General features: G+C 35.5%; 1 protein-coding gene across 3 annotated transcripts in view; it reads right to left on the bottom strand.

Moving 5' to 3' along the window:
* SOX5 (SRY-box transcription factor 5) overlaps positions 1-15,125 on the bottom strand; it is a 346,461-nt gene that overhangs the window by 65,512 nt on the left and 265,824 nt on the right. For all 3 annotated transcript variants that reach the window (XM_021690523.1, XM_021690525.1, XM_021690524.1), the window contains exon 8: positions 1,882-2,028. In XM_021690523.1, the coding sequence (XP_021546198.1) occupies positions 1,882-2,028 (147 nt within the window). The remainder of the gene's footprint in view (positions 1-1,881; positions 2,029-15,125) is intronic.

Below are 15,125 nucleotides of genomic sequence, written 5' to 3'. Positions count from 1 at the left end.
GTTAAAAAAAAAAAACAGAGAATAATACCTCACAGAATTATTTGTGTGTGACAGTAACTAATGCTGCTACAGCTATTTACTTTACTCAAAATTAGCCTGTACATGCAATACATTACATGTGGGTCCATGAAGACCCCAAAATATCACTGCTTTAAAACCAAATTTTATTTAACAAATGTTATAATTATTACCAAGTTTTAAAAACTATGTTCTACTGTGATAATAAAGAAAATCAGACCAGATCTTTGGTGTACACTAAGCACAGAACATGTGAGGTCCATTACACGGCTGAAATCGATCTTAAAAAGTGAGTTTGTACATTTCATAATATCCCAGCAGTGGGGACAATAATTTGAACTACATATTTGCACATATTCCTGGTGAATCACGGTCTAAGTTCTTTGTCCAGGTTAGGTTGTACTTTCAAATGTATTTACCTCTTAGTAACACGGAAAAGGCCTCAAGAGTTTTGGGGAGATGGATGCTGGAGTATACTCTCCCAAATGATCTCTTCTCTTTCCCAATTCACCCTCTGAATTAATATATTAACTGTGCAGTGCATCTGTCAGGGGACAGAGCAGGGTTAAAAATAAATTCTTGGGAGTTTTTTTCTCTTTCAATACTTTTTAAATTTTTTTTCTCTGTGCATTCCTTTCAACTGTTGAGACTACTATTATCCTGTTACTCTTTAGATATTTCCAATACAGCATTTGGGAAAGGGAGAACAGAAATAATTTTCTAGGTAATTCAGCAAAAGATAAAACATTGTTACTCTGGGGATAAATTAACTGTGTCAGTTTTCTACTTAATATTTTATAATAGAAAATATGTGTTGACATTTCCCTGAGTAATCTCAGGGAAAAATACTTTATGGTTACTCTTCTGCCCTCTTTCACAGAGTTTAATATATTCATATATCATCATTTAAGATCTTAAGATCTTACAAACACAAAAACATTTCAAATTAAAATTTTTCTGCTTTTCTCTTCTAAGATGAAGAACAAATTATTTGAATCCTCTCCCTGCCAATCCCTTTCCATGTTCTCTCAAGAAATGTTTCCTTGGGGTGGGTAGCTCAGTCCGTTAAGCGGTCGACTCTTGATTTCAGCTCAGATCATGATCTCAGGGTCCTGGGATTGAGCCCAGTGTAGGGCTCCATGATCAGCGGGGAGTCTGCCTGAGGATTCTCTCTCTCTTCCTCTGCCCCTCCCCCTGCTCGTGCTCTCTTTCTCTCTCTAAAATAAATAAATAAATCTTTAAAGCCCAGAGAGTCTGTCTTCATTAAAAAATAAAAAAAAAGCTTCCTTAGTTCCCAAAATAAAACTATTTCTAAATAGTCTTACTTCTAACACTATTATTATCTTCATATCTTTCATGAAAATCTCATTGGATGAATATCTAAACTTATATCCATACTGCACTTCATTATAACAGTTACTGATATGCCATGGATGTACTCATATATTTTAAGGTGTATTTCAGTTGCCCCTTTTCTGGGAAACCCCTCCCAGGATCTCTCATTGAAGGTAACATCTTTGTCCCAGTAATTTCCACTGCACTTACCTGTAACTCTGTAAGACTTTGTATCATAGAATATGGGTATCTATTTTATAAGACTGTAGGCTACCTGAGTATAACATATCTATCTAAATCTTTGTATCACACACATTTCCTACTATAGCTATCCATGCATGCTTGTTGAATAAATGAATGGCTAAATGTATGTGTGTTATTGATCCTAACTAATCCCACTAGACTCTTATCTCCTTGAAGACCCAGAGGTTAATCCAGTTGCTGGCACATAACAGACATTCAATAGATGTCATTGAATGAAAAGGAAAACTCTAAATGGCAAAACATGTAGCTTTGTCAAAAGGGTACCTTGCTTTTGGGCGGTGGGCTGTTTGTGCTCTTGTCCGTGTGAATGCTGGTAGGAGATACAGCAGCACCGAGGTTGCCTTGGGGTATGCCTGGGAGCTTTCCTCCTGGAGACACCTGCATTGCAGCTAGCTGGGCAGCATATAACTGCTACAGAAGAAAAGGGCAGAGAGAGACAGAGAGAAAAATGACCATCAGTAATAAAATAAATGCACCTCTCAAAGTATCTCTATTCAGATGTGGTAGTTTTCCTGTGGGTGTTCTTGTTTACTGCTCTGGAACATTTAAAGAAAGAAGTTGTCACCTCAACTTTCATGACTTCATTCTCTGGAGAGAAATGACAGACACCACATATGAAGGATTTCAGCTTCAGGATGTCCAGAGACTCAAAACAAATAACAGTCATTCATATTTACTCTTTCCCAATGTCTAGGGAAGACAAGTACATCATATTATTTGGTCAAGACCTCTTTTTGCTCTATTTTAAAATGTACACAGTGTGTTACAAAAGAATGCAACTTCACATGCAAAGTAATTTTCTTAGTATCCATATTGGTTTAAGTTTAGTACACCTCCTTTTTTTGACTTGTTGCAATGGGCACCTGTAACAATTTTTTTTTTCTAATCATTAGTTGTATAGAAATACTTAAAAGCCATTGAGGGGGAATGAAAGGAGAGTATTTGAAGAACATTATCTGGTCAGTCTACCTACATTGAAAAAATTAACTGGATGTTTGCCAGAAGTCCACTTTACGTCATGATATATAAAAACAGACAAACCTGAAATTATCTTGAGGATTAAGGTTTTAAGAATACTGTCTGAAACATGCACTCTTCCACTAAGCCACCACATAGTAATTCTTATTAAATAACCAGTAAAAAATTCTTCAACAAACAAATTTAATAATAAAAGAAAATTTCACTTTGATAATAATTGTCATATGATATGGTATCTTAAACAAAGAGGTTGCTTTAGATTCAAATAGTCACCTCAAATGTTTAAATTAATTCTCTTTTCATCTCCATTTAGCTGTTTGCGAAAATTTTAAGATCTGGATAGAAAAGAAATTAACAGGTGTGTGTGTGTGTGTGCACACACACACATTTGTGCATGTGTGTGTGCGTATGCAAGTTATAACTTCTGTAATAAAAAGACTGATACTAAAGAAAAAAGCTCTTAAAGGAAAGTACTGTGACATAGCTTATCTTGATTTTTCTCTGAAAGAAATTTCAAAGGATAAAACTGCTCAGGATAAGCCAGAGACCCTGATAAGTGGGGTCTCTTTAGAAATGAAATATTGAAAACTAAATGCAGGCATATATTTACATGAAAATACACATACACTGTTCACAGTTTCCACATACTATGGTCTAAATGAATCAGATCATTAAAATTATTGATAAAATTATGGGGTTTTTTTTATGACAACTAACAAAAGATATATTCCAGATGAAGAAACACCAGAGGAGTATATTTGTACTATCAATAATTAGTGTTACTTCTCTCCAAGTTTGTGTGTGTGTGTGTGTGTGTGCACATTGGAATAATTATATTCTTTATTTTAGTGAGAAAGAAAAATTAGATTTAATTCATAAGTCTTAGACTGCATAAATTAGAGTAAAGGGATATGATGTCAAATACAATGACTGGGAGTTTATCATTTTTTTTAAGTATCAGAATTGATCCATTTCCCACACTTGTGTTAAAAACCTTTGCATTATTTTCTACAATTCAAAAAAGTAGTATTTTTTTATCCTCATCCTAAACTGTTTATGAAGTTACTGAGAAAATAACTAATATCCAAGATACACTTTGCAAATTAAAATTTTGTCCAGTAAAATACAGGTACTGAATTACATATACTGAATTAAAAATATTTTAAAAATAGGCTATATAGCTATATTATATATTATAAATTTCATGTTGTATTATATACTATATCCTTGTCTTTAAAAATTATTTCAGTGGGTATTATTCCTAGAAGCTAACAATCCATTAGTGGTTTAGTATATACTAAATATAAGATTGCTTCATAATTACTAAAGATTGACATAAGATATTTTAATATCTGTAGGTAAAAAGAAAAATGTGAACAAAATAATTATTCAAAATTTTAATTTGATTATTAAAGAATTATTTCATAATTTGAAAAAATATTGACTATTTGTGTTATTTAGATAATTAAATAGATGGACCAATCACTCATAAAAGGTGATTCAATGCTTAAATATCAATCTCTATAGACAGACCCACAACTTCCAAAGAAGTATAAGAATTACTATTGAAAATACAAGTATAAACATACACTGAAACACTTTATTGAATGTAAAGGTTGCAGATGGCATACACTTGGAATAAAAAATGTCATACACATTCTTTCCTCATTCAAATAAATGCATTATTTTTATCTTTTTAATTATGAAATTAAGGTTTATCTTAATTAAACTGTCCTAAGGGATGCTTTTGAGTAGAAAAAAATAAATTTGTAAAATAGAAGGACTCACTTAAATATTTTTACAAGAACAGTATGCTATCATCCACTTTGCTGCTACTTTTAAAGACTATAGAGATTTAAAGTAATTTATGATGAAAATGTCACAAGCGTATTAGTCCATCAGAATATGGTTAACATTGGGTAGCTCTTCATTCCTCTTATCTCCCATATCCCATTCCTCATATTTGGCTTTCTCCTGCTTCACCAAGGTTTAGAAGTAGGAAATAGCTATTTCTAATACATTTTATTTTGTGTGAAATATATGTGTTCCTTAAATTTACATTATATTACAGAAGCATTAAAAAGGTCTCAAATCTTAGAGAATCTAACACACTTCAAGTCTACACAGGTAAAATAAACGAGAAATTTTAATACTTCTGGTTTCTAATTTGAGCTAATTTGCAAGTTAAAAGGAAATTTCAGTAGTTTTAAAGAAGCTGACCGTGTTTCTCGTAGCTGGCTACTACGTAAGGGTGGGCAACTTACCAAAAAGAAAAAAAAAATGTTGCTGGGACTCATTTTAACACAACCTTTTAAAAAATTAAGTTCATTTATCTATGCATGTGCGTGCTGATTAATGTGTGTGTGCTGACTAATTTTAAAAACAAGGGAATCAAGGGATGATGGATATTTTATTTAACTTATTACATGCTCTTGAAGCAAAATAAAGAATAACAATACTTATTTGTATTGAGTGAGTTCTACAATCACAGAACCACTGGTTGACCTTGTTGAGAGGGAAGGGTCATGGAATGTAGTGGCAATTGGAAGGCCACTGGAAGTAAAAAGCACCCTGTGAACTATAGAACTCACTTCCATATGATAGACACACCTATAATTATGTGTGTATCTGCATCTTAACTATACAAATTTTTTAAACAAAAATCTGGCTAACATTTTTCTTTAAAAGATTGTGGATAGGGGCGCCTGGGTGACTCAGTCAGTAAGCGTCTGCTTTCGGCTCAGGTCATGATCCCAGGGTTCTGAGATCGAGCCCCACATCGGGCTCCCTCCTCGGGGGGGAAGCCTGCTTCTCCCTCTCCCGCTCCCCCCGCTTGTGTTCCCTCTCTCCCTGTGTCTCTCTCTGTCAAATAAATAAATAAATAAATCTTTAAAAAAAAAAAGTTTGTGGATAAACTCAGAGTTAAATATAAGGTGCGTTATGATAAATGTACTTTTTTGAAAAAGTTAGGTTGTTCTAAACATCAGAAACAAATTGGGAGATCCTAAACATAAAAAGCTAAAGCTTAAAGAGAGCACTCACTTCATGAGGTTAACCAGACTAACAGAATAACTGTTTTGTCTTGCAGAATAACTTTACTCTTATCTTGAAACTCTTGTGTTAGGGGTTTATTTTAATCTCTAAAACTCCCCCACTCCACAGATCATTAGGTTTTCCACTCTTTATATTACTTAAAATATTGCATTCCTATTCCCTTCCCCTTCCTTCATTCCTACACCTACTTCAGACAATGATTTTTTTTTTTAAGAAAACAATCACATAAAATTAAGCTGGAATCTATCCATTGATTACTCAGGGTCCTCCCAGTGCTTATGTGTACATAGGTGTGTGTGGGTATGTGCGTAACTCACTTTTGTTTCAAATTGTTCCATAAACCCACATTTTTTGTCTCTTTAGCTCCTTCAAGGACCCATGGTTTCCTGCTTCTAGTGTACTTCTACTGGAATGGGTAAAAGTAAGGTAAACCTCAATTCTAATACCAGTTCTGAACTAGTCACCTTGGGCAACTAAACTGAGCCACACAATTCCTTAATCTGCAAATTCAGGATAAAAAAAAATGACCTTATAGAGTTGCTGTGAGAAATAAATCACATATTATGTGTAAAATACTCAGAAAAATACATGGAAAAGAATGCTTTATCAATAAGTAATAGTTAATAATTATTAATTAATTATACCAAGTAAGAAACTGACTAGGTAATATATATGTGCTGACTTCCTACTATATACTCTGGACTATGCTATGTACAGTGGAGGCTACAAGCAATGTATAAATATAGTTTCTTCCCTAAGTCAAGATTAATAAACATAAAACAATGAGAGTATAAGTGTACTATAACTGTATGCCACTTTTAAGGGTGTGAAGGGAAAGGAAATGAGTCAGTGTGAACTGATTTTTCATAGAAGAGATATAGCTAAGCTGGAAGTAAAAAAAGGAGGTGGCATTCTAGGAAGGGAGAACAATTTAAAGGCACAGGAGCAGGAATGAAGTAGCTTTTGCAAAGGGAATATAGAAGATGGTGTGGAACAGGGAATGGGAGAAAGGACAGTGACCTAATTGAGTGCATACCCCAGGAAGAGTAAAGAAGCACTGGGTCTGTAGGCTAGTTCACCTTATAGAAGATCTTCAAATAAAGACAAAGAGTTTAAATTTAATATGTAGGCAAGAGAAAGTCACTGAATTTTTGAAAGCAATATATGTGATTGTTTTAACTAGAATAAAGATATGACAAGGTATCAGTTATGAGGTTATCAACATTTGGTAGCTATAATTTTAATGATAACTTGAGTTGAAGTAACAGTTGTGGAAATGAAGATGGAAAAAATGATACCAAGTTCATAGCACAGTGGGCACATAAATGACTACAAATTAACTGGGGAAAAGAAAAATGAAACAGAAGAACAGGGTGAATAGTATAATTTATATAGTCTTTATTTCATAGATATAATATGTAAGTATTCACGTATCAGATATTCTTATTTGTTTATATAGTCATTATACTATCTTGTATAACAGCTAAAACACATGTATTTTCTTCTTCTTCTTTTTTTTTTCCAAAAGCCACACAGAGAGACTTCCCTGTAATTCATATTGTGATAGCGAAAATGCTAGAACCATTCCATCATGGGTTTTCCCTAAAGTATAGCTCATTAAACTTTTTTTTAAAGTATTAAGATTATGATGAAGTGTATCTACAACAGCATGAGCTTGAATTATATTTATCTTATTTAAACCTAATCAGTATTTCTTTTCCCTGTAATGTACCACATGTACCAAAGCACTATCAGGCAGTGTGTTGATAGTTCATTAGTAGGCATTCTTCCTGTTGAGCTATAATGGTACAGTGTGGAGTCAAAACAAAAATCTGATGGGATGATAAAGAACAGATATTTTAACTTGTGCTAATTAATTGTTGCAAATTTGGGGGAAAATAGTACAGTTGTATTTGGACAACTTGGCTTTTAACCCACAGTTAGATACAATTGTATTTTCTTCCAAAGATAGCCATTTTTACTCAGCTATCCTAGGCTAGTGGCTGGTACTTCTCAGTGCAAGGGGTGGAGAAGTTTCACAAAAGAGACTTTTAATTTTAAGGTAGACTATATAATTTCTTCCTTGAGATGGTAAATTCTTGCCACTTTTCCTTAATAGATTATTTTCCCCCAAATTGTTGAAAATACAACTTCTCCTGTTGCTACTACCCTAGGGCCCAACTGCCATATGGAGTATTTGGATTGAAAGCATTATGCACTGACAAAAATATCTATTACTGGTTGGTCCCTTAAACCATTTACTAACTATTAAACTCCTTGAAGGCAAGGATTTACTATTTAATGTTTTCTCAGAAAATCCTAAAGGCAAGAAAAGTAGAGATGAATAAAGACTGAAATGAACTACATAAAATAATACCATCAATTTTTAACAAATGTAGATCTCTAAGTATGTATTTAGTATATTTTTAATAATGGTAGTGACTATATGTGAAATAAATTTTAAAAACCTGGACGGAAATGACATGTTTTTACTACTTGAGGAAGTAGAGAAAAGACAATGGTGATGTTGATAAAACTTCCCATTCATCCATTTATATTTATTTCATTTACTTAAAGGAACAAAGAAACAATGAATTTCAAAATCTTATCAGCATAGGAACAAAATATAGCATAATATACTTACTGTAGCCATAATCATAATAGTAAATGAATCAGTCAATATGGAATTTTGAACCAAAAAAAATGGATAAAGATTATTAGAAAAAAAAGTTAATATCTTTTAAAAAGACAATAGAACCAAAAGTTTAAGCACAGAGATACTCTTAATTGTTTTGGAAAAGACAAATAGGAAATGCCTTCTTTCTGATAAAGGGATATACACTATTTACTCACTGCATCCTAAATATTTATTATTCAAAGAATGAAGAGGCATTTAATAGGGGCTATGGTTGTGAGATAGAAGCTGTTCTTTGGGACCCTTTTTTCTTGGTTAGTTCAAAGCTTAGTTTTCTGTTTGAACTGGGATCTATGATCAGGTCTCCCTTTTATGTGTCCAAGCAATCTAAATAAAGGCACAGGAGACAGGGAGGACAGCACATACTAGCAATTACTTAGGAGCTAGTAGAATAGGACAGTGTATAGTTTGATCCAACTATCTTACCTTCTCTACTGCAGGCATGGATTAGGAGATGGGGACACCCATACCTCATTGGGAAAATAATGCGATAACTTATGCCCACCATTCTCTCTCCGGCTCTACCCTCCCTTTCTCTGACTCCCTACATCTCTCCTCCCCAAATCACAAACTTCATCATACCAGATAGGAGAGCTGGGTACAAAAATCATTTAAAGAAAAAAAAATTAAAATCGCGACTGAAAATGTTGGCTTTCCTAAATGCTATATCATAAAACATACTGATTCTTGAAGTAAATTTGTAAACATTTATACTGCCGTTATCTGAATGAAGAGTGCTATAATTTTTGCTAAATTAATTGCTTAAAATTATTTCTAGAAGTAGAACTATTTTCTCCAAATGAAATATCATATAAACATCAATACATGAAGGAAAGAAAAAAAGAGATACATTATATAAATGAATTTTACATATTTTTAATATTTAATCAAATGAGACCAGTGAGGTTGTTTAATTTACCCTAAGAATTTAAATAGGCATGGGGATGGAAGTTGAAGTCCTTTATCAGCCTTGGGGGTCAAGAAAGTCCTCACTCAGAAAATAAGTAGTAGTCACTTCTAAACTCTCAAATACACAAACATGTATAAACCTAAATTTTCAAAAAGAAATTATAGTTAAAAACCCCCTGATTAATATCTTTTTTTTTTTTAAAGATTTTATTTATTTATTTGAGAGGGAGAGAATGAGAGAGAGCAAGCACATGAGAGGGGGGAGGGTCAGAGGGAGAAGCAGACTCCCTGCCGAGCAGGAAGCCCGATGCGGGACTCGATCCAGGGACTCCAGGATCATGACCTGAGCCGAAGGCAGTCGCTTAACCAACTGAGCCACCCAGGCGCCCCCCTGATTAATATCTTGAAGTTCAAATATACGTACAGAAATGGCAGAAGATTTTTATCAGCATCTAGCAGTAAAAGTTAACGTACATGCAATGTGTTAACTAATTGGATTAGAGATTTTCAAATGTGTCTTGTCATTTATCATATAATTTTAAAAATAGGCAAATGTGTACTTCTAAAGTTTAAATCAGACCTGAAAGATGTACGTTAGATGTGATGTGTAAGAAAAACATTTGTTTGTTTTTTTAAGAGAAGAAACAAGGAGTAACATTTGTGAGGAAAAAATTCAGAGAGCAATTTCAAGGCTCCATAAGTGTTATCTTTATAGCTTAATTTCAGCTTCTTAATGTAACTTAAATGTGGAGTTTAAAGAGAAACTAATGTACTGGAGAAAATCTTTCAAAACATATCAGCATGTTTCAATGTGAATAAATTTGCATTGCACATTATTTTTCATAATGTTTCCTCACAGAAAATTATCAAAGCAACTTGAGTTTAAATGTGGACTTCTTTCCCTAACATTGTCAGCTCTTCTTTTTTTTTTAAGATTTTATTTATTTATTCGTGAGAGACAGAGAGAGAGACAGAGGCAGAGGGAGAAGCAGGCTCCTCGCGGAGCAGGGAGCCCGATGCGGGACTCGATCCCAGGACCCTGGGATCATGACCTGAGCTGAAGGCAGACGCTCAACCGACTGAGCCACCCAGGCGTCCCGTCAGCTCTTCTTTTTGATGTTATTCAAGTATTGCAAGAAAAATAGGACAGGCCTTAAATTTGCTGGGTCCCAGGGCAAAAGTGCTAGTAGAAACTCACATGGCAAACTTATAAAAACTTACAATTCACAAATTAAGCTAATGCAGTGTTTATTAAAGCATTTCATTCTCCTGTCTTGACAAACATACCTTCAAAACCCCTGAATGCAAATGAAAACCACAATGAGATACCACTTTACACCTAGTAGGATGACTATTATAAAACACTAGAAAATAACAAATGTTTGCAAGAATGTGGAGGAATCAGAAGCCTTGTTGATTGCTGGTGAGAATGTACAATCGTGCAGCTGCTACAGAAAACAGTATGGTAGTTCCTCTCAAAATTATACAGAATTACCACATGACCCAGCAAACCTACTTCTGGGTATGTACCCAAAATAATTGAAATCAGAGACTGTATACCCATGTTCAGAGCCGCATTAGTTACAATAGCCAAAAGGTGGAAGTAAACCAAGTGTTCATCAACGGGGGGATGGACAAACAGTGGAATATTATTCAGCCTTAAAAACGAAGGAAATTCTGATACATGCTGCAACATGGATGAACCCTGAAGACACTATGTTATGCTAGGTGAAATAAGCCAGTCATAAAGGGCCAAATATTGTATGATTCCATTTATACAAGGTGAGGTATCTAGAGTATTCAACTTCACAGAGACAGAAAGAATGGTGCTTTCCAGAGACTGGAGGGAGGTGGGGAAAGGGACTTAATTCTTTAATGGGTACAGAATTTCGTTTTGGGAAAATGAAAGTTCAGGAGATGGATGGTGGTGATGGGTGCACAACAATGTAAATGTGCTTAATGCCAGGGATTGTACATTTAAAGATGGTTAAAATGGTAAATTATATGTTATGCATATTCTTTTTTTTTAAGATTTCTTGTTTATTTGACACACACAGAGAGAGAGAGACTACAAGCAGGGGGAGCAGCAGAGGGAGAGGGAGAAGCAGGCTCCCTGCTAAGTAGGGAGCCTGATGCGGGGCTCAATCCCAGGACCCTGGGATCATGAACTGAGCCAAAGGCAGATGCTTAACCGACTAAGCCACCCAGGCATCCCTATGTTATGCATATTCTCCCCGCAACCCACACACCAATGATCAGGAGGGCAGGCTTGAATTTAGAATCTTGATCTCCTTGGTGCTCTATGTTTGGACCCACAGCCTGCACTTCCTCTTTTCCTGTCCCCAGCTCCATTCAAGAGAAGATGCTTGGCTTTTGTCTTGTCTGTGACTGACCTGCAAATGGCTTCCAAGGTAGGGCCCAGAATGGGACATGGCTCCCAGCCTTGCTAGACATGAGTCTTTAAGAAATTCCAAGAAAACTTGGAAAGATATTCCAGGCAGAGGAAATACAACATGCAAAGTTACAGATCAAACCTTTAAATCAACCAACAAAATAGGTCTATACGTATTTAAGATTTTTCTGTATAGCCCCGAGGGCACTTTTTAAAAAAGACACTCTCCCCTTCCCTTTTTAAAATAAAAGAATATGTTCATGCTACTTCTCCTAGGCAGGATGTGTGGTTATTGTATTTTACAGCCCCCACTACTGGAGCAGTGCTAAAAGAGACTGAACAAAAAGAGATCTGATTTCTTTCATGCAGCATAGTGTTTTTGAGGTTCCTCCATGTTGTAGCATGTATTAGCGGCCTGCTCCATTGTATTGCTCAATAGTATTCCTTCGTATGGATATATCATATTTCTGTGTGCGTTTATCCAGTTGATGGACATTTGGATTGTTTCCAATTTTAGGCTGTTATGAATAATCCTGCTATGGAACATTCCTGTACAAGTTTTTGTGTGTTTTCATTTCTCTTGACTACCCAATTCCTAGGATTGGATTTGCTGAGTCATAGGGTAAGTTCGTGTTTACTTTTTTAAGAAACTGCCAAACTTTTCCAAACTAGCTGAACCATTTTTATATTCCCATTAGCAGTGTTACTAAGGTCCCAGTTTCTCTATATCATCATCAATACTTGGTATTGTCTGTCTTTTTGATTATAACTACTCTAGTAGGAGGGAACTGGTATCTCATTATAGTTTTAATCTGCATTTTCTTAGTGATGAATGACACTGAGCAACTTTTCATGTGCTTCTTAGCCATTTCTATGTCTTCTTTGGTAAAATGCCTACTCAGACTTTTGCTCTTTCTAAAAAATGGGTGGTCTTATTATTGGTTGTAAGAGTTCTTAATATTCAAATTTGATTGTAAAGAGTAAAACCTACCAGAGAAACCCAGTGAGGGTCTCGTTCAATAGCAGTATATAGATATTATGAAAAGGTTCATAATAATAAAAATATAATGACAACAAAATAGTAACACAAATAAACGTATTTTCTGCTCATGTAAATTTTTATATACTTACACAATGATATATTTTTTATTCTTTAATTTTTAAAAATCCTATGCAATGGAGGTTGTAAAGGACTATGCACTTATTGTACCCCATCAAGGAATACTAGCATGGTCAAGTGAGCTCTGAAAGTTGATGACTTTTATTAACCACTAAGGTGACTTCCAGAAAAAAATGAAGACTAGATAGGGCTAGCTCTCAAGACTGAGATTCTTGAGGGTGAAAGGCTTGGGGTAGGGAGTAAATGGTTAGAGTTCTCTCCTAACTTCCTTGATGGTTAATCCCTAAAAGTGGGGTGGAGAGTGGGGATGTGAAGCATTTCTCCTGCTGCTTCACTCTCTTTACCACAGTCCAAGGGGGAAGGGGGTTGGGGGAAGGTGCCTGTGGGGGATGTGGGAAAGGTTTTCACTTAATCTCCAGTCTAGAGTTCCAACTGAGGAGTTTTTCCCAAGGGAGAGAAGGGAGAGAAGGAACTGGAGTCACTCTACTAGGAACTAGAGCCACTTGGAGAAGCAAGTTCAAGTAAGTACACACAACACGAGAGATCCAGGGTCTGCTGTATTTGGACACAATTCCTAAGGAAAGTTGAGGGCAAGAAAGAAACATTTCAAACTGAAAGAGTAAACTCAGAATTACTCTAGATTTGTCCAAACAGAAGATAACTAATAGCCAGTATATCAATGGCACAGAATTTTTTTTTTTTTTAAAGATTTTATTTATTTATTTGACAGAGAGAGACACAGCGAGAGAGGGAACACAAGCAGGGGGAGCAGGAGAGGGAGAAGCAGGCTTCCCGCCAAGCAGGGAGCCCGATGTGGGGCTCGATCCCAGGACGCTGGGACCACGACCTGAGCCGAAGGCAGACGCTCAACGACTGAGCCACCCAGGCGCCCCAATGGCACAGAATTTTTAAAATGAGCAAGTTGAAGCTGTTGAACTATAAGAGTTTCAATATCAGGTTACTTAAGGAAATGACTTAAGTGGACAGAGCCTCCAAAAGGCTGGAGGGCCAGCTGACATCTAGAGGGGAGTTCTAGATGGCAGGGGGACGAGGCATAAGGGGAAAATAAATGTTAATCCACTTCAGGAAGGGAATTTTCTGCCTTTCGAGAAAACAGGTGAGCCTCTTGGAAAGCACGTCTGAGGAAACAGGGGCTGGCTGGGAGGGGCCTCAAGGCAGAAACTACTGCGATTATGACCCACACCTCCTTAATTGTATCACTCCTGGATGATATGTCTTGGAAAAGCTGGAATACAAAAGTAAAATACTACGTCTGGCTATAGTGCAGGTTTACCATTAAAATGCTATCGTGAATACATGTACAGATGCTATAGCATTATCTCTGTAAAGCTGCTATCACCAAATGCTAATAATACACAGACAATCTTTATTACTTTATTCCAAATTCAGTCCCACTCCGTGTGATACTTGGACGGAATGAGGAGCTATCAATGAGGGGTGGAGTGTTGAGGGGGTGTGAAGATGGTATCTTGATAAAAATTAAAGAATACATTTGAACTTAAATTGTAAGACCTTTTTCACAGGTATGATGCTCTCAAGCTGTTTCTGTCACACCGCAGAGACTGAAGCATATAAATAAGAAATGCTTCAAATGTACTAGATTTTAAAAGGCTTTCTTCATCTTGCGGTACACCAATAAATCTTGAATAGTTAGAAAAAACATTTTGACTTTTACAATTGAAACAGTTCCTTAAAGATCCAGATATATTTGCGAGAGTCATGCAAGAAAACACCAACTGATAGTTTCTCTCTCTCTCTCACTCCCTCCTCGTTTTTTCTACTCCACAAGCCATCTTCATGTACTGCACAGTAATCCATTACAATATGTTCCAACATCTGCCTCCCCATATGATGTATGACCTATTCGATTGACCCTTTTTATGCCGCTCCAGACTTTCTGCTCATGACTGTGGGAGGAAGAACGCTCTGCATCTATTCCTGAGGTCACTAACCAGTAAATACATCTCCATTTGGCAAGGTAGGGGACACTGGCTGGAAAGCTCTGCAAATCTTTTATATATCAGTGACTATACTCATAGCTTTAATTAGTTTAATTTATGGGGAAAAAAACTGCTGAAATTCCTTTCAAAATAACAGTAAGAAGAGAATGCTTGTTTAGCAGAGGGAAAAAAAATTCTGTTTTCTGTTGTTACCCAATATTTTTATTTAATATAGTGAAGCTGAGTATTATCAGAAAGATTTTTAAAGCAATCACTTATCTTTGACTAAGTTCATAATTGTGAGATCATTGTTCATTTTATCCCAGTAGATTGGGGGTGGTATGTAATAATAATCAAGACATTAAAAATAGTGAGTATTTTTTACTTAATATAAAGAGA

This window comes from Neomonachus schauinslandi, chromosome 5, assembly GCF_002201575.2.
Source record: "Neomonachus schauinslandi chromosome 5, ASM220157v2, whole genome shotgun sequence".
In the NCBI taxonomy this organism is placed as follows: domain Eukaryota; kingdom Metazoa; phylum Chordata; class Mammalia; order Carnivora; family Phocidae; genus Neomonachus; species Neomonachus schauinslandi.
The sequence above is the reverse complement of the archived record's forward strand: the minus strand, read 5'-3'. Positions and strand labels throughout refer to the sequence as shown.